At 38.7% G+C, this 27296-nt stretch overlaps 1 protein-coding gene across 2 annotated transcripts; it reads left to right on the forward strand.

The window, feature by feature from the left end:
* Positions 1–715: 715 nt before the first annotated feature.
* Positions 716–23483, forward strand: AKIRIN2 (akirin 2). 2 transcript variants are annotated; one of them, XM_019967373.2, is made up of 5 exons: positions 718–1507; positions 18028–18171; positions 19966–20115; positions 22403–22474; positions 22734–23483. In XM_019967373.2, the coding sequence occupies exons 1-5, from the start codon at positions 1273–1275 to the stop codon at positions 22742–22744; spliced, it is 612 nt and encodes a 203-aa protein (XP_019822932.2). In that variant the 5' UTR covers positions 718–1272; the 3' UTR covers positions 22745–23483. The 2 variants fall into 2 exon arrangements, with proteins under 2 accessions (XP_070652204.1, XP_019822932.2); XM_070796103.1 differs by lacking the exon at positions 22403–22474 and having other exon boundaries at positions 716–1507.
* Positions 23484–27296: the final 3813 nt, after the last annotated feature.

Raw genomic sequence — 27296 nt, forward strand, 5'->3', positions numbered from 1 at the left:
ATTTTTTTACCGTTCACAAGATATACACCAATATTGAGATAGTACAACTTCTGATATTAGCTTTTTATTCAAACCAGAACAATTTAGTTCTGTACGTCGTTCAAATCCTATTCATTTATAGGGTAAAGCTGGCTTTGCCGAATAAGTGGCTGCAAGCAGCTATCTGGAAAGGGCAACGCATAAAGTTCAATTCAAGGTTCCTGTAACCTGATAGTATCACTGTTCTCTCCTGCAATTCTAAATAGGTTCCAAAAATCTTAGTATTTCCTAGCCAGTCGATGTGACAGGTTTTGTTTCTGGCACTGTTTTAATCAGTCTTGAACTGTTAGGTTGGTTTCGTTTTCAAGTTCCCGGTTGGTAAATCACTGTGGGAGCGTACCACGATAACTACTACATGAATTTTAAAGCTTTTTCAAAACCTGCTTTCCCTACCGGTCGGCTTTCTTTTCTCCCACTCTCTCACGGGTTCGTTTTTCTCTTACCCTCAGTTCCTTTTACACTCAAGATGTGTAGGGGGATTTAAATTCCAATCCGGAACTCGGAATCGCTGGCCTTGAATGACGGGAGTCGTAGTTTTCGTGACTTCTCCCTAACCGCTTTTCACGCAGAGTCCTCCCTGCAGTAATAAACTACAACTCCCAGAATGCATGCTCGGGCTCCCGCCCCCCCGCTATGCGCACGCGCCCTGAGGCCGCAGGATTTGAATCGGCGGCGTTGTTATTGACGCCATATTGGGGCCGGCGGCGGGTGGAAGAGTCAGACAGTGCAGGGGGAAGCGGCTGGACGTGTTTGCTGGAGCTCCTGCCGCTGCCGCAGCCTCAATCTCGCCGCGTCGACCACCGCTCTCTAACTTCGGACGGTATTCGGGCGTCTTAGGAGCCGCGTTCTAGCCTCACATCTCACGAGGCTGTTATTGACTTCTGAAGGAACCGGTCTCCGCGCAGGAGCGCCTCAGGCGCGGCGCAAAGCCCGAACGGACGGCGGGGGCGGCCGGAGCGTCCCCGGGGGGAGCCGCGCCTGAGGAGGCGGAAGAGCCCCCCTGACGCGGCTAGCGTGAGCCGCCGCCACCTACCCTCCTGCTCTCGCCCCGGCCGGCCCGGGCCACTGCCCCTGCCGCGGAGGCGGCGGCAGCGGCTCTGCTCCCCTCGCCGGCGCTCCGCCAGCCGGCTTTCCGCTCTTGAGCCCGTCGGTTAGGCTCTCTTCGGGGCCCCGCTCTTCCCCGCTTCCTTCGCCCTCCCTTCCCTGACTCCACCCGAGCCCGGCGCCCCGGCCATGGCGTGCGGAGCCACTCTGAAACGGACTCTGGATTTCGACCCGCTGCTGAGCCCGGCGTCCCCGAAGCGGCGGCGATGTGCGCCATTGTCGGCGCCCACCTCTGCCGCCGCCACCCCGTCGTCGGCCGCCGCGGCCACCGCCGCTTCCTTCTCGGCCGCCGCCGCCTCGCCGCAGAAGTATCTCCGAATGGAGCCATCTCCCTTCGGCGACGTCTCCTCCCGTCTCACCACAGGTGGGACTCGGTCTTGCGGCCGCCCGTGGGGTGGGGGGCGAGGGATGAGCCCGCGGGACTGGGGGTACAGGAGGGCTCTCCGTCCTTAGCAGAGTCCTCGGCGGCCACACTTTTCTTAAGGAGCTCTTTCAGTGTCGGAGACACAATAGGAATAGCCTGATACCGGGGGAGGGGGCGGGGGTGGGGTGGGTAGGGATGGTGCCTTGCCGGGTATTGTGAGATAGAGGAAGGTCTTTTTCTTTGGGCCGAATGACTGGAATCGAGCGTTTCCGTAGTCTGGAGAGCCCCAGCGGAAATGATCAGAGAGAGTGCTACACGGAAATCGAGGCAAACGAAGGGTCACACATTTCACCCGAATCTCGATGGCTGTCTTCCAGAATCGATGGGTTGCACCTATTAACTCTCGAACTGGGTGGTTTGAGGCTAGGCGGCCGCCCCTCTTCCAGTTCAGACATGGCTGATTTTAGTACGGAGCGGGTGGGGGTGGGGGAGGGATGTCACTGGGGCGAGATCTAGGCCTGTCATTAATCACCCACAAGAACGCCACTTTGGCTGAGTCAAGACCTGTTTCCTTAGCAGGGTCAACAACAAAGAAAATGCTCTTCCCAAATACTGTAATACGATCACACTATATATGTCTAGACCTTGAGAAACTTGAACTTTTAATGAAAAGCAAGTTGTATTGAAATTCGGGGCTGAGTAGTAGCTTTAGTTAAAAGTGCTTTATTTCTGCTCATGAAAGTACTTTGGAAGGAAAGGACTAGGCCTTGAAAATAATAAATCAACCCAAGATTCCAAGGGACTTCAGAATATTTTTGCTGTTCGTCTTGAAACATTTCCTGAAAGTGACTGGGCAGCTACCTCTTGACTGCTTTGTGCTGCGTTTGTGTCCTTTTTTTCCTGTACTTTGAAAATCCTTGTGTGCCCTGGCATAGTCTTAAGATAGGCTTATGTGGACTGGTAGTGTAAATGTTTCCTTTGTGCGTGTAGCATGCAAAGGTTTCATGTGTGAGCCTTTGGTGATAATAAGATCTGTAGACAAAGCCTTTTCATAGCTTGATTTACGTGTTTATCGTCAGCTTTAAAAAGAAAATCTATGGGCAGTATTTAACTCTACTGGTAACTTGATTTGGAATTGACATAAGTTTTGTTATTTTTCAGGTCATACTTTTAAAATATCTTTTTCCAAATATATGGGGAGATCCTCAAATGCCTGGGCTACCATCTTTTGCTGTTGGAACAGTGTCAAGAATGAGTTCCTGGGATTAATACTATTTTCAGAGTTTGTCTTTTTAGTGAAAGACTATCACTGAAAATTGAAATGATACTGTGGAATCTGTACTTAATAAGGCCACTTAAAAATAGCTCTAGCTAACCAGCAGTAAATTTCATTCGAGGGGGTGAATTAATACAGTGTTATGTTTGGGAGTTAAAGTATATTGCAATGCTAAAATAGTCTTGAGCATATAAAGTAAGTCAGCTAGGGGCTATATTTGTCCTCACTATAAAGGGAATTAATTCAGAAAGAATTGTGATTCTTTGCAGATCTGTCATTTCGTTGATGTATTTGAAGCATTCACTAATGCAATTGACTCCACATTTTCTTATATTTCAGTTAAGTGGACCATTACTGTTAAAATAGTAAAATGACTGGAATTATTGAAATTGTTTAAGCCGGCTGATTCAAATTCACATTTTCCCAAAATATTGGTATGTTTCTTGTTTTTCAAGGTGTTTTTGACGTCTGCTGTAAGTTTGATCATATCCTGAATTCTAAAGTCACACACTAACTGGTATTTATTGATTCTCTGAAAAGTTTTTTTTCTAGCTATTTCAATTAGAGAACAGCAGTTAAAATTGATTAACTTTTGAGTTGCTAAGTTTTTAACTGTGGTCTTGGAATGACATTTTACATGTAATTTAATTTAGCCTTACGTTTACACGGCCAGTTTTGGGCTTGCTCTTGTATGGTTTTGGTAATGATGTCATAATGGGAGCTGCAGTGTTGTGCAGGTATCAAAGAGCTTCCCAGTTTTCATGTCCTCTACCTAATTTTTAAATTCCTATTTTAAAAGTGGTGATTCTTTAAACTTGTCTAGAGTGAATACCATATATCTTTAGCAGAAATAAGTAGCTAGTATTGGAAATGGAAAGCAACTTACCAAAATGAAATTGACTGGGGCTCTATGGAAGTTCTTTGTTTTCATTTCTGTGGGTTCAAATATAATTTAAACAATTTACAACTAGACTACTGAAGTGCGGTTTTTTTCAGAGCATGTGTATAATTTGTTATGAATTTACTTTTGTTCTCTGGATATATTTATATATGTGTTTTCTGATATGTTGCTGAAGTCATGTTGTCACTTCAGGAACTGGGTATCTTTTAAACTCTAGCTTTGTTTTTTTTGGTTGTTAGTCATCTCAGGAAGGTTTGACTTGATGACTGTTATTTAAATCAATATTTTTCAAACTATTGCAACTTAATAGGACAAAGGTAAGAACTGGCAAATAAAGTTTTATTGGAACACAACCATGCTCTTTTTTTTTTTTTTTTTGAAGTATTGTCCATATCCCTTTACAACAGAAGGGTCAAGTAATTGCGATAGAGATTGTATTTTCCCGAAGATCAAATATTTGCTGTCTGGTTCTTTTCAGAAAACGTTTGTCCAGTCCTCGTTGAGGGTGTTGGCAGTGAGGTTTGTAGTAATCTCAGGATGTGGAAAAAGAAAAGTGCATGATAACTGGAGATGGGGAGTGGCGGGAACCATTTGCTGTGGTTGGAAAAATGAATGCCTCTACTTAGCTTTATTAGTACTCATCCTGGCAAGTTTATTGAAAACTGATTTCTAAGAGTTGTATCCTTGTTGATTGGTTTTTGAAACCTCTCAATATTGTCACTTAGCGAAAAGATTATCATGACGTTCCCTAGAGCAAACATATTTTAATAAAATCAAAATATATGAGACTGTCAATCAAATCCAACACATTATTATTCATAATTGTGTAGTGAATGAATGAGTGGCTGAATGAAGTGATCCTTCTGTGAACTCAACCTATTTGTGAATTTGCTAGACAGGTTTATACACATCATTTGACTTGTTACTATTGCTCTAGTCTGCCTTAGGAATTGAGTTGGATGAAGAGTTAAATTCCTTTGTAAAAGCTCATTGTATTTGCTGGAAACTTGCCATTAAGAATGGAAATTGCAGTTTGTGAATGGGGAAGGGTTTACAGGAACTTAGATTGTTCTGTAGACATTGATGCATGCCTGCAAATGGAGACACCAGCTGGCTTAAATGAAGTATAAATGGTTCTACACAAACAAATGAGATGTCTGTTGGAGGAGGCAACATTTCACTTCAGATGTCATTTATATTGAGCCAGAAGTGTTTTTAATATTTTGTGGTTATTTAGACAGCTGTTAGGTTGCTTCTAGTTTCTCAGTGGATTTGGCAAATAAACTGTTTTTAATGGTCTTTGTACTTTGGATTTTAAACCTGATATTTTATTTAGGACTGTGTATGTAGCTGCAGTTATTTAATAGTTCTGTGAATTATGCATTTAAGAATCATGTAAGTCTATAAGCCATTAAAAGCAGAGTGCAGTTGTATTCATTATTAAGCTATTTTGTTTTGAAAGTAGAAAAATGAAAGCCTATCTTGAGCACAGAAACACATAGTGTAAACATGTCTAGATCAGAGAATAGATTTGCTAACTCTTTGTTAGGTGAAAATGCTCCAATGTAAAGGAGAATAATAAAATTTCCTCAGTTTTCTTGAATGGCTTTATAGGAAAAAGAATATATTGTATATTACTCAGATAGGCCTTTCCTAAGTGTTTAGATAGACAGGAAGACAGTGATAGAAATGCTTTAGTTTTGAAAGGTTGAGAAAGAGGCTCATTGGAAGTGCCCATTTTTGTGTATTTTTCTTCTTTGAAAAGAAACCTTTAATGATTCTTCCACTTAAAGAAAAATGCATAATGATAGCATAGGTTAAGTTTGGACCTCTTGGGTAGTTGGTTCACGAAACAAGAAACAAATGGTATTGGGTCTTTTCAAGTGCCCATAAGTGAATTGTTTACAAGGTTGAGTCGTGTCTGACTCTGCAGCCTCATGGACTGTAGCCCACCAGGACCCTCTGTCCATGGGATTTTCAAGGTGGAGTCGTGTCTGACTCTGCAGCCTCATGGACTGTAGCCCACCAGGACCCTCTGTCCATGGGATTTTCCAGGCAAGAATACTGGAGTGGGTTGCTATGCCCTCCTCCATTCCCAACCCTGGTTTCAAACCTGCATCTCCTACCTTGGCAAGTGGATTCTTTACCACTGAGCCACCTGGGAAGCCCCATAGGTGAATTAACCAGCAACTTACAGTCCTTGCTAGTACTTAGTAGCACTAACAGTTACTACTGCTAACCCTCTGCTGGTACAGAATGCTGTCTATGCATATGTAAAACCACAATGCATTTCCTGACTTTGAGAAGACTGCCTACTTTCAGAAAAGTATGAAGAGTGGAATACTTGTTAAAGCCTATATGAACCTGTCTGGCATCTGCAGATGGTGAAGAGGTCTTCATAAATGACCTTAGTTTAAGAGATGCATCTTCAATTTTACTACTGAGCATAGGACTTCTAGAACTCAGCAGCTTACCATTGTTTCTCAACTTTCTAAACACACCTGAGAAATATGAGTGGCAGTTTTGTAGCAAAGACTGTTAGTGAAAAGGAATGTCCTCTGAATTTTGAGAGGATAGGTGGGACTTGTCTAGTTTGAGAATTACCTGCTATATCTTCTCAGTTAATGTCTTATACAGAGTTTTAAAATATCTACTAAATGTATTTGTTGAATTAAGGTTTGGGCAGTTTTAAGAAAAAAATATAATTTCACTTCTCCTTCTGTGACAATAAAGCCACAATATGTGACATTTTTTAAAACTGTGACTCAGATGAGTAGTAACAAGAAATATAGTATTTATTTTAAAGACTTCAAATAGTATTTTGAGGCTCTTGAAGTGCACCAAAAGTATTCCTTCATGTTTCTGAATAGTGATGATAAACATGGTTATGCTGCTTCTGCTAAGTCACTTCAGTCGTGTCTGACTCTCTGTGACCCCATAGACGGCAACCCTACCAGGCTCCCCCGTCCCTGGGATTCTCCAGGCAAGAACACTGGAGTGGGTTGCCATTTCCTTCTCCATTGCATGAAAGTTAAAGGTGAAAGTGAAGTTGCTCAGTAGTGTCCAACTCTTCCTGACCCCATGGACTGTAGCCTACCAGGCTCCTCCATCCATGGGATTTTCCAGGCAAGAGTACGGGAGTGGGTTGCCATTTCCTTCTCCACATGGTTATGTGTATTACAATATTTGAAATAGCCCCATTTACAAGGATTTTACCATTTTCAAAGATTTTACATGATTTTTAGGACTAATAATTTGTACTATGAAGTTCTGAGCTTTCATTTCTAAAGGAATTGAATGATTTAAGTTAAAACAATTTTTTTTTGATGGGAAGATACTACAATTATAATTGAGCAGGGAGAGAATCCTTGCAGGTAAATTAAAATTCTAGTGTCAGCTTTGATATTTATTTTGAGCCCTTTGATCACAGTTTTGCATTGTGCCAGATTGTATAATCTTTCTTGTGATGATAGATTTTTGGGGGTAGTGGTAGTGGTTTTTATCCTTCCAGCGCTAGAAAAATAGTTCACAATATGCTTGTAGTTTGTCTTAGAGTATAACTGCTTTCTTCTCTTTACAAACTGTAAGTCACTAATTTTTATATGTCAGATATCATAGATCATCCTGAAGTATAAATGCTTTATACCATTTTGATTTTATTAAACCTATGATTTTTTTTTTCGGTAATGCAATTTTTGAACTTGACTGTATTTTTAAGTTCTCTGTTCATGTACCTGGATTTTCTTACCATTATTAAAAAATGTAAGTACTTTCTCTGAAAGTGACTTACTCAAGTTTTTGTGAACCTCCTTTGAGTTTCAGATTCTAGGCTGGTTAGGCAAAGAAAAGACAGTCTCTGGGTACTGACAAGAGTTGCAACTGCTGGTACTTATAAAACTATCTAAACATGAAGAAAAATACCATAAACTTTATGGTTTATCAAATACCTATTTTAATTCTCTGTGGACAGTTGTCCATATTAGCATTATTTTCACCTTTGACAGCCTGAGCATTGAAATTGGCTTACTGATTACATCACACTTTTACTACTGAAGCTTATTTATTGACTGTTTCTGAAATTGTTTTAGTCTGTAGTGTACATTCAGACTTTGGTTTAGTATTTATTTTCATTTCCCTTAATGTTAATTCTTAGAAAACTCCCTCTAAAAATCGAACTAAAGGGAGGAAGTTTGGAGAGAGGGACCTGGAAGAGTTGCTTTTCTTTCTTTTCTTTTTTTTAAAAAGCACAGCATCATTGAACTGATGTAGCAGTTTAATAGAATGGGAGTAGAATTTGAAAGGTTGCAGAAAGCCAGCTTTTCAAACATTACTTTCCTTGAACTTTGCCTTTTGTTACAAAAGATTGCCTTGTTCCTAATGCTGATGCATAATTCTCTGGAAGAAAAACTTTTCTAAGCAGTATAATTGGTTAAAACTGTAGGAGGTTTTAGGTGGTTGTGACAGATGGGGGAACCTGATCCATAGCTCAGGGTGAAATAGTACATTATCAGAGGCTGTTCTTGTACTCAGCATGTGTGGTAATGCTGACTTGTCAGTTTAGAATAATTCCTAACTGTTGAAACACCAATATATCATTCTAGTTAGTTACAGATGCCTATCCTCAGAGGAAGCAGTTTAAAGACACTTGAAGCATCCCTTGTATAAATATCTGAATGTAATACAAACATTTCTTACAATTAACCTGTTACAGTCAATGATTGTATTTGCAGGGTTCTAAGTAGATGAAAATTATGTGCCAAAAGCTTACTACCTTAACAGTCAGAGAGTTTGATGTTTCATTGTGTGAAGTATTAGTAGTACATGGCGGTGGATCCCTCTATTCTAACTGACATTCTGTTTTCTGATTTATTTTCACTTCAGGTACTCATAGAATATTGACTAGGTGTACCAATATGATACTGGAGAGGGTAGTAGATGTTAAGAGGTTAGGCCCTGAGATCAGGCTTCAGTTCAGTTTAGTCCCTCAGTCGTGTCCGACTCTTTGCGACCCCATGGACTGCAGCAAGCTAGGCCTCCCTGTCCATCACCAACTCCCAGAGTTTACTTCTCCTGCCTTCAATCTTTCCCAGCATCAGGGTCTTTTCCAGTGAGTCAGTTCTTCACATCAGGTGGCCAAAGTACTGGAGTTTCAGTTTCCGCATCAGTCCTTCCAGTGAATGCTCAGGACTGATTTCCTTTATGTTTTTGTGCTTTAGGATGGACTGGTTTGCTCTCCTTGCAGTCCAAGGGACTCTTCAAGAGTCTTCTCCAACACCATAGTTCAAAAACACCAATTCTTCAGCGCTCAGCTTTCTTTATAGTCCAACTCTCACATCCATACAAGACTACTGGAGAATCCAAAGCTTTGACTAGATGGACCTTTGTTGGCAAAGTAATTGTCTCTGCTTTTTAATATGCTGTCTAGGTTGGTCTAACTTCTTTCCCAAGGAGCAAGCATCTTTTAATTTCATGGCTGTAGTCACCATCTGCAGTGATTTTGGAGCCCCCCAAATCAACTCTCTGTTTCCATTGCTTTCCCATCTATTTGCCATGAAGTGATGGGACCAGATGCCATGATCTTAGTTTTCTGAATGTTGAGCTTTAAGCCAACTTTTTCACTCTCCTCTATCACTTTCATCAAGAGGCTCTTTAGTTCTTCGCTTTCTGCCATAAGGGTGGAGTCATCTGCATATCTGAGGTTATTGATATTTCTCCCAGCTTGATTCCAGCTTGTGCTTCATCCAGCCCAGCGTTTCTCTTGATGTACTCTGCGTATAAGTTAAAATAAGGCTTGGGTTTGCCTTATTCCAGCTGTATGACCTTTCAGAAGACATTGCAGTAAAGCCTCATTTTCCTCATCTGTATGCACTTGATAGTAGTATCTGCCTTCTGGGGATGTCATGAGAATTAAGAGCATTTCCTGCCCCTGAGTACTGGAGATAGTTACAGTTGGGCAACCTCAAATGGGACTTTTTACATTGTCCAGCAGTCCTGCCATTTATTTAGTGAATAACCTTGCCTTTTACTTGTACTTCATGGAAAAAATAGAGGCCAGCAAATGGCAGTGTCTTAATTTTCCCAGTACCTACTCTACCAGTGTTTTTGCATATTTTGTTTTTAGTATCACTGGGGAAGATTAAATGAGATAATTAAAGCCCTTTACATAGTGAAGGAAGGATCCCACTTGTCTCCAGAGGAACCTTAACCTCTGGTTTTTGTCTGTCAACCAGATCTTTGCTTTTGGCTTGAAATAGTGTCAAGCCTCCCATTATAAAGGAAATGAAGCATCCTTATTTTTCCTCCAGCAGGCATCCAGATTCCTCCATTTCAAAACTAGATTCAAAGAGGTTTCAGTCTGCTTAATTCCACTGGGCTCTCAGCTTACTCCTAGTATATTTGTACCTTCTGAGGCTTTTGTCAAGCCAGTGATGACTTCCATGGCACACAATCAATCCTCATCTTGTTTGACCGTCCTTATAGCATTTACACTGCTGACACTCCCTTCTTTTTGAAATATCTTGTGTATTTTAACTATGACAGCAAACTGTTTTCTTCTACTTTTCCAGCTGTTTTTTGGTCTTCATCTGGCCATGAGTTCGTTAGTTCTAGATTCATTCAGCTCCACTCCTGGCTGGCTTAATAGTTCCTTTAAGTGTATATACCTATATATATACACATAGGCATATATATATATATATATATATATATATATATAGCAGAAATCAAAAAGCAAACGTGTTTATTCACTATCAGTCACATAATGAACATAGTGATTATGTTAATGTCATGTGATGAATCTCCTTAAGTAGGGCCAGTGAAGTTTAAATTGATTTACAAGGTATTTTCATGCTTGGGAAGTATATGTGTTAGAATTATAAAAGCCATCCAGGTGAGAGTGGCAACATAAATTAGATCATCCTTAATGTTTTTGTGCTTGTAATAATCTCAGCTGCTACTGCTTTCCTTCTCTTCCTCTCCCATTTCCTGGTATGTCCAATAATACATAAACCAAACACTTTTCTTTTTAATTGCCAGTAGAGTTATTTTAAGCAGGGGATAGAAACTTAAATGTCCATAGTTCCAGGCAAGTAATGATTGAAATAAACAAGATGGGGACTTGTGAATTCCAGTCTTGCTCCTGACCTGCTGCAATGCCTGGAAACTCATTAGAAAATGCTTAACCCAGGCTCCATCCTTTATAGGGTTCATTTTAACAGAGTCCCTAGGTGATTTGTGTGTGTGTTAAAGTTTTAGAAGCACTTGAGAACTTACATCCAAAAGGCAGCAGCCACTCTGAACTGAACTATGCCACACAGTCCAATACCCACCCCCAGCCACTCCCTCCCCATCAACAGTAGCCAGAAATCTGATCATTCAACTTTTGAATGTTGGCCACATTGTTTTGAAAAAAGTTCAGGCCAGACATGTCTTTGGACTCCATTTAATTCATGAATCATCAGTTTGCAACCTCTGGTTTCCAGATATGCTGTATCTCAGTATTTATGTGTGTAAGTGTGTTTTGGGGGCCCTGATAAGTTGTTATGAGAAACAGGTTAGTTGTTTAGCTTGATTGTGTTGCCCTACAGTCCTCCTCAAGGAGCCTGCTCTTTATCCTTCCAGACCTTATCTTGTTTTGATGGCCCATGGTTATTTGAAATAGAAGCTGAAACTTGGCACTAAATGTTTTCCACAGCTTGCATATTTTGTTTTGGATAGTTCAGTTTCCTCTTTCTCTTCACCATTTACTTCTTTCATTTTTTGTTCTTATTACTCTCTTTCTAGCTTGTAAGCTACTTGAGAAGATAGTAAAGAAGTAAACAACAAAAGCATCATGGTTAGCACATAGAATCTAATGTAATATAAAATAGAGGTATGAAACTGCATGTGTATCGGGGAGGCGCTACCTGCTGACTGAGCATGGTTTGGATTCTTTTCATTAGTGACTTCCATTGTGCATTTAACTTGTAATTTATACTTAGACCTGAAGAATTTAATAAATTGAGCCATTTACTTCAAATAAGTAATTACTGTGTGGTACCAGTGAAGTAATAGAATTTGACCTGTACTAATTATAGTTATCCTTCTTCTTGTAGGGGATAAATGGATGACTCTAATGCAGTGAAATATAATGTAAATTTAGAATCTGAGTCAGTTGCCTTTAAAATACTGTAGCCAATACTCTGGTGTTTATATAAATATATGCAGCTATATTATGCTTATTAGGATTCATGGTAATCCAAACAGAAGTTAAAACTGTAGATATACCTTGATAATCTTCTGTTAAAATTTGGTTTCAGGTTCCTTTAACATATCAATAATTGTAAAGTAAATTTAAAATGCCATCAGCTCATTTTTTTAAATTGGATAGCTCTTGACTGGATAAGAATATTATCCTTAAGGTTCCCTTAAAGGAGTGCTTAAGAACTATGTTAGTTTCTGATCAGATGATCTAGGAGAATAATTGAAATTACAAAGATGGGTCTCCATAGCAACTCTGAATTGTCTGCTTGATAAATTAAAATACAGACATGGCAGTGTCTGTAGTTCAGAGCTCTAGATTTGGTCTGTTATTTTATTTGGAACAGTTTCAGTTTTAGGTCTTAATAGCTACTGCAGGTTTTCTGTACTTAATTGTGTACAGATTTTCCATTTCATTTGTGTTCCTCCCTAGATCTGACAGGCTTTCAAGATTTATTTCATTTTTAATCTCATTGTTTGAGTTAATCTGTTTAGATGAACTTTTAGCTTGTTTCTTTCCAAAGGTACTCCATAGAGAAATTAGCATGTAAGGTGAAGATAAACGGGGCTTTCATACCTGAATTTGAAACTGTTAATGTTTGATCTAGTAACTATGTCAGTAGGAAAACAGGAAGTCCATACAGGTCTGGAGCAAAAATATTTAGTTTCATGTATCACCAATTTTTAGACATCTTATAGTTATGGGCTCTACTCTAGAAAGATACTTGATGATGACCCTGCACCCCCATCCCCCATTTCGAGATTCTCCTTTAAACACATTTCTAATTGCTTCTAATTCCATTTTCCCTTCACTCTCAGTCCTATCTTGATGCTATTTCTTCTACCATCATTAGCAGCTTTTTTTTTTTTTAATCCCTGCTTTCTCCTGTTTATATTGTTGACCTTGTTCATTGTGTCCAGGGTTTTTAAAGTAGTCGTTGGCAACTAAGATGAGTAAACAGGCTTTATTGTCTCAGGCCAGGCCTTTTCTTTTCACATTTACCTAGGTTTTTTGCTTATATATATATATTTCAGATATTCCAAAGGAATAGGCTCATTGATAATCTGCTTATTACAGAGAATTTCTTTAGCAACCTCAGTGATATTTACTAGATTTGGGAATGAAAATGCCCTTAGTCATAAATCTGCTAATACTGACTTTCACTTAACCTAATAAGTGCAAAAAGTCTTAATATTTTACAGTTAACCTTCGAACAATGTGGGCTTGAAGTGACAGGTCCATTTATGTGGATTTTTTTCACTAGTAAATAAAATAGTAAATACACGATCTAAAGGTGGTTAAATCCAAGGATGTGGAACCCTGCTGATGTAGAGGAACCACATCCTTGGATACAGGGTCAAACTACAAGTTACATGGACTTTCAACAGTAGGAATTCTGCACCCTGAAAATCCCCATGTTGTTCAAGATAAAAGTATATGTAAGAACAAGGGTGATGTAGTTTTAAGGATTTTGGAAAGGGATATACTACAACCATTTGAGTGTAGATTGTCTGAAAATACATATTTTGCTCTGTGATTTGCTGCGAATTTAATCTATGCTTCACAAACCAAATATGAAGTCTGCATGATTAAAACTGGAATGTGCAACTGATAATGTTAGTAAAGCTTCACTTTCTTTAATGGACTAGTAAATTTGTTGGCAACACAATGTCAGATGTTACATGTACTTGGAATATAATGTCATTTTAGATCCATAAGAGATGGCTAGATTTTAGTTTAAGATTAAGTGAATATAGGTACATTGTTGATGTATGTAAGGCCTTTATCTTGCTGATATGGAAGCAACTTAAGTTGACCAGATATGTAAATTGAACTTGTGAATTCTGGAATACTGAATCTGGGGAGATTTCTTGGTTATTGGCTTCAAAACTGCCTAGACCTCTGAACTGATGGAGATTGAACTTGAGGCTTGTATTACTAGTTAGCTGTTTGCTCCTTTGTTGTTGTTGTTCAGTCACTCAGTGGTGTCAGGCTCTTTGTAACTCCATGGAGTGCAGCACACCAGGTTTCCCTGACTTTCACCACCTCCCAGAGTTTGCTTAAACTCATGTGCTTTAAGTCGGTGATGCCATCTAACCACCTCAGCCTCTGTCACCCTCTTCTCCAGCCCTCAATCTTTCCTACCATCAGAGTGGTGAGTCAGCTCTTCGCATCAGGTGGCCAAAATATTGGAACTTCAGCTTCAGCATCCGTCCTTCCAATGAATATTCATGGTTGATTTAGGAAAAACATCTACTTCTGCTTTATTGACTATGCTAAAGCCTTTGACTGTGTATTACAACAAACTGTGGGAAATTCTTCAAGATATGGAAATACCAGACCACTTGACCTGCCTCCTGAGAAATCTGTATGCAGGTCAGGAAGCAACAGTTAGAAGTAGACATGGAACAACAGACTGGTTACAAATCGGGAAAGGAGAATGTCAAGGCTATATATTGTCATCCTGCTTCTTTAACTTATATGCAGAGTACATCATGAGAAATGCTGGGCTGGATGAAGCACAAGATGGAATCAAGATTGCTGGGAGAAATATCAATAACCTCAGATATGCAGATGACTCCACCCTTATGCAGAAAGCGAAGAAGAACTAAAGAGCCTCTTGATGAAAGTGAAAGAGGAGAGTGAAAAGGTTGGCTTAAAGCTCAGTATTCAGAAAACTAAGATCATGGCATCTGGTCCCATCACTGATGGGGAAACAATGGAAACAGTGATAGAGTTGAATTTTGGGGGCTCCAAAATCATTGCAGATGGTGATTGCAGCCATGAAATTAAAAGATGCTTACTCCTTGGAAAAAAAGACCAACCGAGACAGCATATTAAAAAGCAGAGACATTACTTTGCCAACAAACGTCTAGTCAAAGCTTTGGTTTCTCCAGTAGTCATGTATGGATGTGAGAGTTGGACTGTGACGAAAGCTGAGTGCTGAAGAATTGATGCTTTTGAACTGTGGTGTTGGAGAAGACTTTTGAGAGTCCTTTGGACTGCAAGGAGATCCAACCGGTCCATCCTAAAAGAAGTTAGTCTTGAATTTTCATTGGGAAGGACCAATGCTGAAGCTGAAACTCCAATACTTTGGCCACCTGGTGCAAAGTACTGACTCATTTGAAAAGACCCTGATGCTGGGAGTGATTGAAGGTGGGAGGAGAAGGGGACGACAGAGGATGAGATGGCTGGATGGCATCACCGACTCAATGGACATGAGTTTGAATAAGCTCCGGGAGTTGGTGATGAACAGGGAAGCCTTGCGTGCTGCAGTCTCTGGGGTCACAAGGAGTCTGACATGACTGAGCCACTGAACTGACTGAACTGAAATTGGGCCATTCACTAAGTAACATTGTTGATCGCATGTTACCAGTATTAAAGCATCTTAAGAGCACAGTGAGGCTTAGATGACATAGTTCTATCTTAATAGGTATAAAAAGCAATGCTGTAGCATTCAGAATTCTTCAGCTCTGCCAAGTGTTGACAAAGATGTGGAGCACCTGGAACTCACATTGCTGGTGGGAATGCAAAACATACAGTTACTCTGGAAAATGGTTTGTCAATTTCTTAGCCATATAATCAGTCCATCCAGTTCCACTCCTAGGTATTTACTTAAGCGAAATAAAAATTTGTCCACCTATGGGCTTGTACTTGAATATTCATAATAGCCCCCAGTTGGAAACGGTCCAAATGTCCACCAAAAGGAGAATGGATAAGGTGTGATATATACCGTATATACACAGTGGAATACTAATTAACAAAAAGGGATTACTTGTTGATGTAACATCATGTATGAATCTCAAAACCATTTTGCTGGGTGAAAGAAGACAAAAATCTACTCTTTAAGATAGCAGTTTTAGAAAACACAAAACTGACAGCAGAGAAAGTAGTGGCGGTAAAGGTGGTGACTGAGAACAGCTGGGGTGATAAAATTCTTTATTGTGGTTGTGGTGGTTCCAGAACTATGTATGCACTTGTCAGAACTCATCAAATTGTACTTTTAAATTGGTGAATTCATTTGTAAGTTGTGCCTTACAGGTCCTTAATAAAATCTCTTAAATTTTAGATAGTATGGAGATATATATAAAGCTAAATTTTTAAAAGTTTTACCATATATTTCTTCTCAGGCTAGAACTTGTTCAAGACTTTCAAATGAACAAATTGTTACAGCTATTCTTTTGGTACATTTGGTTGTGCTTTGGGTGAAGCAAAAGGAAGAATAAGTAATCTTGAGAACAGTTTTGTCACCACACTGATCAAAGAATAAGTCACACAAAAGAAGTTAAAGCCAAATTACTTTGTGCTATTATATTTGAAGTCTTCGTGAGTAAGCTTTGAATGGTACTTTTGATCAGCATGATGGTAACTGAACATAAAATGATAAATGAGTGAAGCCTGCTATGAGATCGAAACATCATTATTTTAGAAACCTCTTAAAGAATTTTGCTACTGAAAGAGTTATTTTTTGAAAAAAGGATATGTGTGCCTGACCTGGTTGGTACAGGATGTTGCACTGGTTTTATTGGACACCTCTGAATCTTAGGAAGCGTGTTTCTCTTATGGTGCTTAGCTGTTTAGTAGATAGCTATTGCTATTTTATTTCACATTGGTAACTTTGTTTTAAATTACAATTTCACATAAATGGAAAAGGACTGAAAATGATGACCATGTTTAATATAAACAAATGATAGAACATTTTGAGAAATGTTATAGACTTTCAAACAACCATCCTGAGGTTAGTCATTCCAATGTGTGATTTTTGTATTCATGTATATTTAAAACAGATTGGTTTACACACAAAATTTTACATAAATGGACTCTTCACTAGATGTCTTTTGCAAGACATTTTTAAAATTTTTATTTTATTTGCAAGACTTTATTTTTTAATTGCTTTCTGGTTATAGTACTGAAACTGGCAGACTCTAAATGCTTAAGGGACTGATTGATACCCTTACAGTCTCTCTCTCAAAAGCTCTAAAAGTTCTTACTGGGGAAATTAAACTGAGAAAAGAGAAGTAAGATTTAAGTGTATACCTAAAAACACCTTCTAGTATTAACTTTTTCAAAAAAGGATTGTTTTCATTTTATATAAATCTTTAGCCTTCAGTTGCATTTCAGTTCATTTTAAAATTGCATCATTTTAGAATGGTGTGGAATTACACTCCATTATATTTACAAAACATTTTATTGCCTGTTATTTTTGTTTACTTTTGCTTTTGAGTCGGGAATAACAAGCTCCCTGGGATGTAGTTTCCCATGGATATCCTATGAATTTAAGAACTGTGGTGGTGGTAAGAAAGTCTGTTTGAAGGGAGTGGGAACCTGAGGGAGGGATTTTCTGAAGAGGCTGGCTAACTGTCACTATTTTGAATTAGAAGTCTTCTGAAACTTATCATACTGGCCTAAAGGATATGCTGCTTCTTTTTCATTCCTCATTTGATGGTCGTGGTTCAAGAGGGTGGCACTGTAGTGTAGTGGTTTTTAATTAATCATCTTTTAATGAGTGATGTACCAATCACTTTACATGGGTTTTTACCCCAAAGATATAGGACAGAACTTTGCTGCTAAGACTGTGATACTCATCAGTTCTGTTGAGCTTAATATTAATGGCCATGGCTGCTTAATGTATAATGGTTTTTTAGTTGACATCAACTCTGACATTTTGCTGACCTATTGCTGTCACCTCTCACTCTTGTGTACCTGTATTTTACATACTTCTCCCTGCTTCTAATTATTTATGGTCTTGGAAAAGCCTGTTTAATAGTTCTCTGTGTGGTGAATAAATGACCTTTGAGTCTGATACTCTTAGAATATGAGTGAAATACATACATGTTTCAGTTCAGACTCCCTTATCTTTACCATTGAATTAAAAACTTATTTTTAAACTAATGAGTGCTCAGAAAGAATGGCATTTTGGAATAGCTGGATTCCAGATGGTGTGTATGTGTTATTTCTGATTGAGTGTTCCCGTTATGCTGAAATGAATTCCTCCCAAAACATAAGTTTTCTAGATATTTGAAGAGAATATTTTCAGTAGAACCCAACCTATTTTTTAACTTGAAAGTGTTTGTCTTGCCAAATTTTGACTTTTTTTCTTCTAGAACAAATTCTGTACAACATAAAACAAGAGTATAAACGCATGCAGAAGAGAAGACATTTAGAAACTAGTTTTCAACAGACAGATCCATGTTGTACTTCTGATGCACAGCCACCTGCATTTCTCCTCAGCGGACCAGCTTCACCAGGTAATAAAAGAATTGATAAGTGTGAAAGGAATGTTACTTAGTATGGGAAAAAGGAAAACAAATTGCCTTTAGTCATCAAGCTCCTATTTCTCCTTGATTTTTGAAAAAACATTAATACAGGTAACTCATAATCTCTTAAAAATATGGTACAAAAAAGGTAATAGCCACTTGGATTCCCATGACTCAAAGACAGCCATCTGTAGGTAACATCCCTTAAGTGGACTTCCCCATAAATGCTATGATTCATAGCCTCTATTAAAGAAAAAAAAAAATACAGCCATATGCTTCTCTGTCAGGTATAGATATACTTTGCCTTGGCTAAATACTGCATTCTACGGATTTCCCATAATTATTTAATAATGATAGACTTGAGATTTCTCCTATTACCAAAAATGTCCCTGAACATGCACCCTCACACACACTTGTCTTTTAGGATAATGCCTAAAGGTTGATTATTTTGATGCTACATCTGTTTTTACCTACCTTTTATTGGAGAGGATAGTTTGCATATACACTTAAAATTTTCAGTCAGTTCAGTCGCTCGGTCCAACTGTTCCAACCCCATGGACTGTAGCACACCAGGCTTCCCGTCCATCACCAATTCTGGAGCTTGCTCAAACTCATGTCCATCGAGTTGGTGATGGCCATCCAGCCATCTTATCCTCTGTCGTCCCCTTCTCCTGCCTTCAGTCTCTCCCAGCATCACAGTCTTTTCCAGTGACTCAGTTCTTCGCATCAGGTGGCCAAAGTGTTGGAGTTACAGCTTCAGCAGCAATTTTTCCAGTGAATATTTAGGACTGATTTCCTTTAGGATTGACTGGTTGATATCCGTGTTGTCCAAGGGACTCTCACGTGAAGGGGATAAGTTGGTGAAATTTGGTAAGGGGAGGTAAGGGTAGAGACAGGATTGTATCGTGGGAAAGCAAGCTCCTCTCATTTGTCAGTTTACTTCTTATAAGCTCAATTAACTGGCAGCCTCAGCAAAGCTGAGATTTTGAAAGTAAATAAAGATAGTTTGGTAGCTGTGGACTAAAGCTGGTATGCTTTATTCTTGTAAAGCAGTACACAAGAATTCTGGTATTCTGTCCAGCTGATGCTGGACACAGGACAAACATACTCAGTTAACTGGTCCCAGCCATCAAGTTAATAAAGAGCAGGTATAAAGAGGAATTGGGGCAGATAAACAGGACAAACAATTGATAGCAAATCTGTGTATTTCTGTTTATAGGATACTTGCAGCAGTGTTATCTTGAGTGACTGTCATAACCTGAGTTCTAAAAAATATTAATTTCAGATGTTCTTTTCAAGAAAAGAGGAATGATGTTTTTGGAAAATAAAAGTACCCTAAGTAAATACTTCAAGAGGAATGCATTCTGAAGAAATCTATCACTGTATAAGTGGCTGCTACATTAATAGTCTTTAAGGATGCTGAACTGTAAAATTTAATGTTGAATATTAGGAATATATTCTCAGTATTTATTTTTACAAAGTCTCTCGTGGCTAATAATTAATTTAAAACCAAAAAATTTATTGTTTGTATTTTGTTATTCTCTCAACTCACCTTCACATTTTCCCCCCTTATGTTTGATGGCATACATTTTGCTGTGTCTTTCCAAAGTTGTAAGCTGATAGGATTAAACCTGATTTAAGACTAGGGAAATACTGTGCTAAAGACTGATAGAAAAATGCTTTTATATGAGCACTGGAAATACTCACATGAAACCACCTCAGTTAGATGATGCTTTTCTATGATGCCTCTAAATCTGATGAGGTTTTTGTTCATGTTGTACATAGGGACTCCATCAGGAACATCCTCACCATTAAAAAAAGAACAGCCCTTATTCACTCTACGGCAGGTTGGGATGATCTGTGAACGTTTATTGAAAGAACGTGAGGAGAAAGTTCGAGAAGAATATGAAGAAATATTGAACACAAAACTTGCAGGTAAGAGATGAGTTTTAGAGTCTTTCCAGAAACTCATCCGAAGAAATGCATTCTTTCTCACATACATTTTACACATCAATTAAATTACCCCTTCTATACACTGGTAGGCATACTCTCTAAGAACCAGAGAATTTCATTTCAAGAAAGGAAATGAACTTGGCTATAGCTCATGGCCCTCCTTAGTGACTTTAAGAAATAGTATTTGTTAGCCATGTAGATGAGCAGCATTATTAGGAAACTAGATATTTCTTTTGATAATACCCTATGCTTTGGCTGTTTACAGAGAAGCCTGGAGGGCTACAGTTTGCTTGTGGGGTTTTTTTTTTTTTAAAACACTTGGTTGTTTAAGTTATTTTACTTTTCCAAACTTTGAACTTTTTTATCTTGTATTGGGGTATTAGCCGATTAACAATGTTTGAGGTAGTTTCAGGTGAAGAGTGAAGGGACTCAGCCATACATATACATGTATCCATTCTCCCCAAACCCCCCGCCTCCCATCTAAGCTGGCACATAACATTGAGCAGAGTTTCATGTGCTATACAATAGGGCCTTGTTGGTTATCCATTTTAACTATAGCAGTGTGTACATGACCTTTCCAAAGTCCCTAACTAACTCTTCTCCTCAGGCTTCCCTGGTAGTTGACAGTAACAAATCTGCCTGCAGTGCAGGATATGTGGGTTCAATCCTTGCATTGGGAAGATCCTCTGGAGAAGGAAATGGCAACCTGCTCCAGTTTTCTTGCTGAAAAATCCCATGAACAGAGGAGCCTGGCAGGCTACAGTCCATGGGATTGCAAAGAGTTGGACTTGACTGAGTGACTAACCCTTCCTTCCTTCTCAGCAATCATAAGTTCATTTTCTTAAGTCTGTGAGTCTCTCTGTTTTATAAGTTCATTTGTATTGTTTTTTTTTAAGATTCCAGATATATATAATTTCTCCTTCTCTGACTTCAGTTAGTATGACACTCTCTAGGTCCATCCATGTTGCTGCGAAGGACATTGTTTCACTTTTATTAATAGTTGAGTAATACTCCATTGTGTATATATATATACACCACATCTTCTTTATCCATTCCTCTGTCAGTGGACATTTAGGTGGTTTCCACGTCTTCTTGTAAACAGTGCTGCAGTGAATACTGGGGTGCATGTATCCTTTCAGATCACGTTTTTCTCCAGATATATGCCCATGAGTGGGATTGCAGGGTCATATGGTAGCTGTATTTTCACTTTTTTATGGAACCTCCAAACTGTTCTCCATAGTGGCTGTACCAATTTACATTTCACCAACAGTGTAGAAGGGTTCCCTTTTCTCCACATCTTCTAGCATGTTTTTTGGATTTTTTGATAATAGCCATTCTGACCACTGTGAGGTGATATTGTAGTTTTGATTTGCATTTCTCTAATAACTAGCCATGTTGAACATCTTTTCATGTGCATATTGGGCCATCTGTTTGTCCTCTTTGGAGAAATGTCTGTTCAGGTCTTCTGCCCATTTTGAGTGGATTGTTTGTTTTGATGCTGTTGTCATAAGCTGCTTGTAAATTTTGGAGATTAATTCTTTATCGGTCACATTGTTTGAAGAGGTTTTTGACTTTGTACCTTTCACGATAATTTTGGATCAATCTGAAGACTTGAAATTTAACTGGCACTGTGTACATAATTTTAACTGGCACTGTGTACATAATTTTATCAATCTGCTGCATTCTTTTAATTATCCAGAAAATTTTTTTCCATAAAATTTGATAATTTAAGTGTAGTAAATAAAATATGTGTGCTAACATAATCAGACTTTCCCCCCTGATTTTTAAGCCACAGATTTAATGGATATTGATATTGTAAACTTCATGCTTAGGGAGTTAGTGCTAATATAGGTAAGAGAATTTGTTAGTTATATAACATCTTTTTCTGTGGCATCTAATTAGGTTACAGGTGGATATTTGGATTAATTACATATTTTACTATGCTTTTTTGTCCTGTTTCCTCTCATTGCAGTACATTACCATTCATAGACTACTTATAATAATTTTCAGAGGAAAAATATCTTTACTTTTAATAAGAAATAAGCCCCACCCAGCTTATACATGAGGTTGTGTGATTTGAGCTGATGTGGGTTTCCTAAGCTCCATGCTCTTTCCATTTGAAAAGCTGTTACTATTGAGGTTGTGTGTCTAAGTGCCAAATAAGAATTATTTCACTATATATATATTGGACTTTTGAGTTTCTCTGGCCTTGAGAGATTAAGAGGGCATTTTTACAAATCATGTAATTGATAATTACCTCTATTTATAGAACAATATGATGCATTTGTGAAGTTTACACATGATCAGATAATGCGACGATATGGAGAACAGCCTGCTAGTTGTAAGTATTTCATCTTTGAACCAAATACAAGACAGTCTTATGGAGATGTTTGTTATAATTTATTATAATTATCTTCATACACAAGAGAACTTAACAGTATCAAGGAGAAAAAGTTTGGAGGAAATAAGCAGTAAAATTTTACTCAGGCTTATTACTTTTGCTTATTTAAATATCTAGGGCAGTATATTAGGGATGAAGCTTTGGCGTGTTTAAATTTTGATCTGAACTTTGCACTCATTTTCCTTTTCTCTCCCTTTAGATGTTTCATGAATCACGTTTTCTGCATTTATGGGCTGCCTTGTTCCTTGTTGAGTTGTTGCAAGAGGTCCCAATTATGACATGCAGCAATGCCAATACCCCTCTGTGAATACAGGTTATTTCAAGCTTTCGTCAGTGGCAACCACTCTTAGGCAGCAACCGGATTTGGAAATTTCCTTGATGTCAATACCACCCGGATGTGGACCTTTGCTACCTGTATTAATGCCAGTGGCCTCATTTGCTGTATCATTACAATTTGGCTTCTATTAATATGTTTGGAAAGGATTAAAGCTGGTATTCTAAGAACATGCCCTTCACTGGTTGTGTAAATAAAACTGTAGAAAGACACTTCAGATGAAGTTAGTGTGATTTTAATTGTGCACTACAACCAAGCTATAACCAGTTGTTAATAATTTAGGATGTAATCCCAGGACATTATTAAGCAAATAGCCTACAGTGCTTCCTATGAACTAGTGGAGGAGGAGGGCATTTCTGTATTCCAGGACTTCTTGGGGTTTCAAATGGGTTTATATGATTTCCCTGTTGGGATTTTTTTTTTTGGTAGTTTTTATTTATTCTATCAGTCTTTTTAACGAATGTTTATAGCTGCATTCCCCCCACCGTGTATCATTGTTTTACTGCCCTTGTAGTACTGGAATTTAGTTGGAAGAATAAACCATTTACTTCTAATCTGCTTGTTCTTAATGTACAGATGGGTAGTATTTGAATAAAGCCAGTGTTTTAAATGTAAGCATTTTCCAGGAATCAATTTTCTGATAAGATTTCAAAATCAGTCTTTTCATAAACTGAGTTCTGATTCCAAGTTGTCTCTCTTCTCATTGCATGATTGAAGGTTAGTTTTAACAGCTGTATACTTTAAAGGAAAATCTATGAAAGCGTCATTCAGTACATCTAATTCCCATTCCATATGTGCTTTCCAGACACAGCTTTCCTATAATGAAGTGACCAAAGAGTGCTTCAGTGAATTCTTTTAAATTCTATTAACATATTTCTACTAATTAAGTCATAAATATACTGGGATATGTTTATAATTGACCTAATTAGTAGAAGACAAAAAAGATTATTTTTCCTTTTTAACTTTAGTGATTATATTTCACCAAAATTATATTCTTTGTCTAAAACAAGGCCAAAAAGTGGTAGAGGGCCTTTGCAAGATCCTCAGGTAATCCATATGCCCATTAAGTGCTTTAGAAACGTTGGTATAGCAAGGGTGGCCATAAGGTGGATAATCCTACCTGGTTTTAATGGACTGACAGATTCTCAGCCTCAGCATTACTGACAATTGGGGCCAGATTCAATCTTTGTTGTGGGGAGACTACTGCATGTAGGATGTTTAGCAGCATCTCTGGCCTCTACCACTAGATGCCAGTAATGCCCTCCCCCAGTCCTGACAACCAAAAATGTGCCTCCAGATGCTGACAAATGTCAGGGCAGGGGGGTTAAAATGGTCCCCAGCTGAGAACCACTGGTCTAGTGGGACAGCATTTTAGAATGCAAGAGTAAGTAAAAATTATGGAGGAGTGAGGATAGAATGTAAATATGCTTCATCTCTTCTTCATTCCAAAATGAACATTCTTTTCATATAATAAGCACATGTGACTTTTCGTGTAGATTTAAAGTTTATAAACTGATCTGGTATAGAGGATATGCTATAAGGAAAACCAGTGCTGGCAGTCTGAATGGACCCTCAAATAACCTTTTAATTCTAGATTCAACTTTGGTCAAGAACAAAATTTCCCCCACAGCCAAATTTCTGCTTATCCACCTGACCCCAAAATTCTGTCTTATGGGCTGCTTCCTGATTTTAACTAATTTAGTGTGTGACGTAATTTCAGAAAATGAAAAATGTGGGCAACTTCTTGGATTTATTAACAGTTAAGATTTAGATGGACCCAGTAGGTGGCGATTAGTGGATACAAGCCTCACTTTGAATTCCCAAAAAGCTCTGAAATTGCTTCCAGTAAGTACAGAATTTAGTCGGCCAACAGTCGTCATATTCTTTACAGTAAAAGGCCCTGCTGGTATTGAGCTGTACCCGGTTACTGTAATGTAACTAGGGTAAATCACCGGATATAATTTCCTGTATAGGAAAAACAGGCAATGTGAAAAAAATACAGTAAGTTTAAAAATATCAATGCTATCTTTGGCCTATGGCAAGAACTTACATCCTAAAGAAAATGGTTTCCAAATGAGACATTTATTGCATCAGCAACATTAACTGGAGCCCTTTACAGGTTCTACCCCTAGAGACTGCTTTAGAAGACTGAGGGGGGGTGAAGACTGTTGGAATCTGTTTGACATGTTCCCCAGCTGATCCAAGGTTGGAAATGATTGTATCCGCCTTTTTTGGGTTACTCCCTTACTTCAAAATTACACAGTAACTGCTGTTAGTAAGTGAATATCCTGCTAAAGCACCTGATGAGCCTGTCCCTGTCTACTCATAGATAGGGCTCCAGCAGTTATGTGCTCCTACCTTTGCCCCAGCTGGGGAGCATTAGCTCATTCAAAGGTAGGGCCAACAGTCCTCTCCTGCACCTATTTTCCTTTTATATCTAATTCTCATAAAAAACTTGACAAAAGACTAAGTCTTTTGATCCTATAATTCCTCTCTAGGTATTAACCTATTTTTGTGTTCTATAATCTTTAGAACAAAACTCGAGAATTTTCTAAACTTCTATTCTTCTCCCACTTTTTTGGTCAATTTTATTAGAAAATCAAAAGCTAAAAATACAGTCCAGCAATCCTCTTAAAGGGAACAATTATTCTGCCCTTTTTGCTTTGTATGTATATTGTTTAAGAACATGTAGCCCACCAGGCTCCTCTGTCCATGGGATTTCCCAACAAGACTGTTGGAGTGGGTTGTCCTTTTTCTGACCCACGGATTGAACCCGGGTCTCCTGCACTAGCAGGTGGACTCTTTTACCTCCTACTTAAAGGAATGCTTTCCTAATTTAACATCTAATCCATATTCAGGTTTCCCCATTTGTCCTCAAAATGTCTTTTGCAGGTTTTTTTCTCCCTAAAGCAGAATTCAATTAAGATTCTGACTTTCTGGAACAACTAAACTTGTCATCTTATTGAATATTTGTCATAATTAATGTCATTAACTCTTCTATTGCTTTAAACGTACTGTAATCTGGAAGTTAAGTCTAAAGCATTTATTAGTTTCATGTTAAAACTTCATGGTATAAGATGATGCTATGATCTCTGTTATTATATCACACAAAGTGCTATGATAGGTGATGCCTGCCAGGCTTTGTCTTCACTCTTCAGCCACTCATTAGCCACCAACATTTTGTGCATTGCTAAATCTAATCAACATTTGAAACACTTTGTTCAGTTGGTGGCAAGATACCACCACACTGGCCTGATTTTCTTTCCTTTGCTGGTTGCTGGCCTGGTCTTTTCTCCGAACTTTAAAGCATGTCTAGAGATGACCTGGGGCTCCTTGCCTCTAGTATCAACTCCTCAGTTGATGGCATCGCCATTCAGAAGCTTTTCAGAGAGTACTGAATTCCTCACATCCTTCATCCAATCTTGTTTTCCATCTAAAATCTCAACCATCTCTACTACTACCCTTGTAGGAGACATTTGTGTCTTGCCTGGGTGATTCCAGTGACCTCCAAAGTGGTCTTTGTTTTGCCTCATTTGTGTCTCCTCACCTATTCCAGTCAATTCTCATAGCCAGTGATCCTTTAAAGGTCTTTCTAAACAACAGACTGGTTCCAAATAGGAAAAGGAGTACATCAAGGCTATATATTGTCACCCTGCTTATTTAACTTATGTGCAGAGTACATCATGAGAAATGCTGGGCTGGAAGAAGCATAAGCTGGAATCAAGACTGCCGGGAGAAATATCAGTAACCTCAGACATGCAGGTAACACCACCCTTATGGCAGAAAGTGAAGAGGAACTAAAAAGCCTCTTGATGAAAGAGGAGAGTGAAAAAGTTGGCTTAAAGCTCAACATTCAGAAAACTTAAGATCATGGCATCTGGTCCCATCACTTCATGGGAAATAAATAGGGAAACAGTGTCAGACTTTATTTTTTGGGGCTCCAAAATCACTGCAGATGGTGACTGCAGCCATGAAATTAAAAGACGCTCACTCCTTGGAAGGAAAGTTATGACCAACCTAGATAGCATATTCAAAAGCAGAGACATTGCTTTGCCAACAAAGGTCCATCTAGTCAAGGCTATGGTTTTTCCTGTGGTCATGTATGGATGTGAGAGTTGGACTGTGAAGAAAGTTGAGTGCCGAAGAATTGATGCTTTTGAACTGTGGTGTTGGAGAAGACTCTTGAGAGTCCCTTGGACTGCAAGATCCAACCAGTCCATCCTAAAGGAAATCAGTCCTGGGTGGTGTTTGGAAGGAATGATGCTAAAGCTAAAGCTCCAGTACTTTGGCCACCTCATGCGAAGAGTTGACTCATTGGAAAAGACTCTGATGCTGGAAGGGATTGGGGGCAGAAGAAGGGGACGACAGAGGATGAGATGGCTGGATGGCATCACTGACTCGATGGACGTGAGTCTGAGTGAACTCCAG

This window comes from Bos indicus, chromosome 9 (assembly GCF_029378745.1).
Source record: "Bos indicus isolate NIAB-ARS_2022 breed Sahiwal x Tharparkar chromosome 9, NIAB-ARS_B.indTharparkar_mat_pri_1.0, whole genome shotgun sequence".
Taxonomy (NCBI): domain Eukaryota; kingdom Metazoa; phylum Chordata; class Mammalia; order Artiodactyla; family Bovidae; genus Bos; species Bos indicus.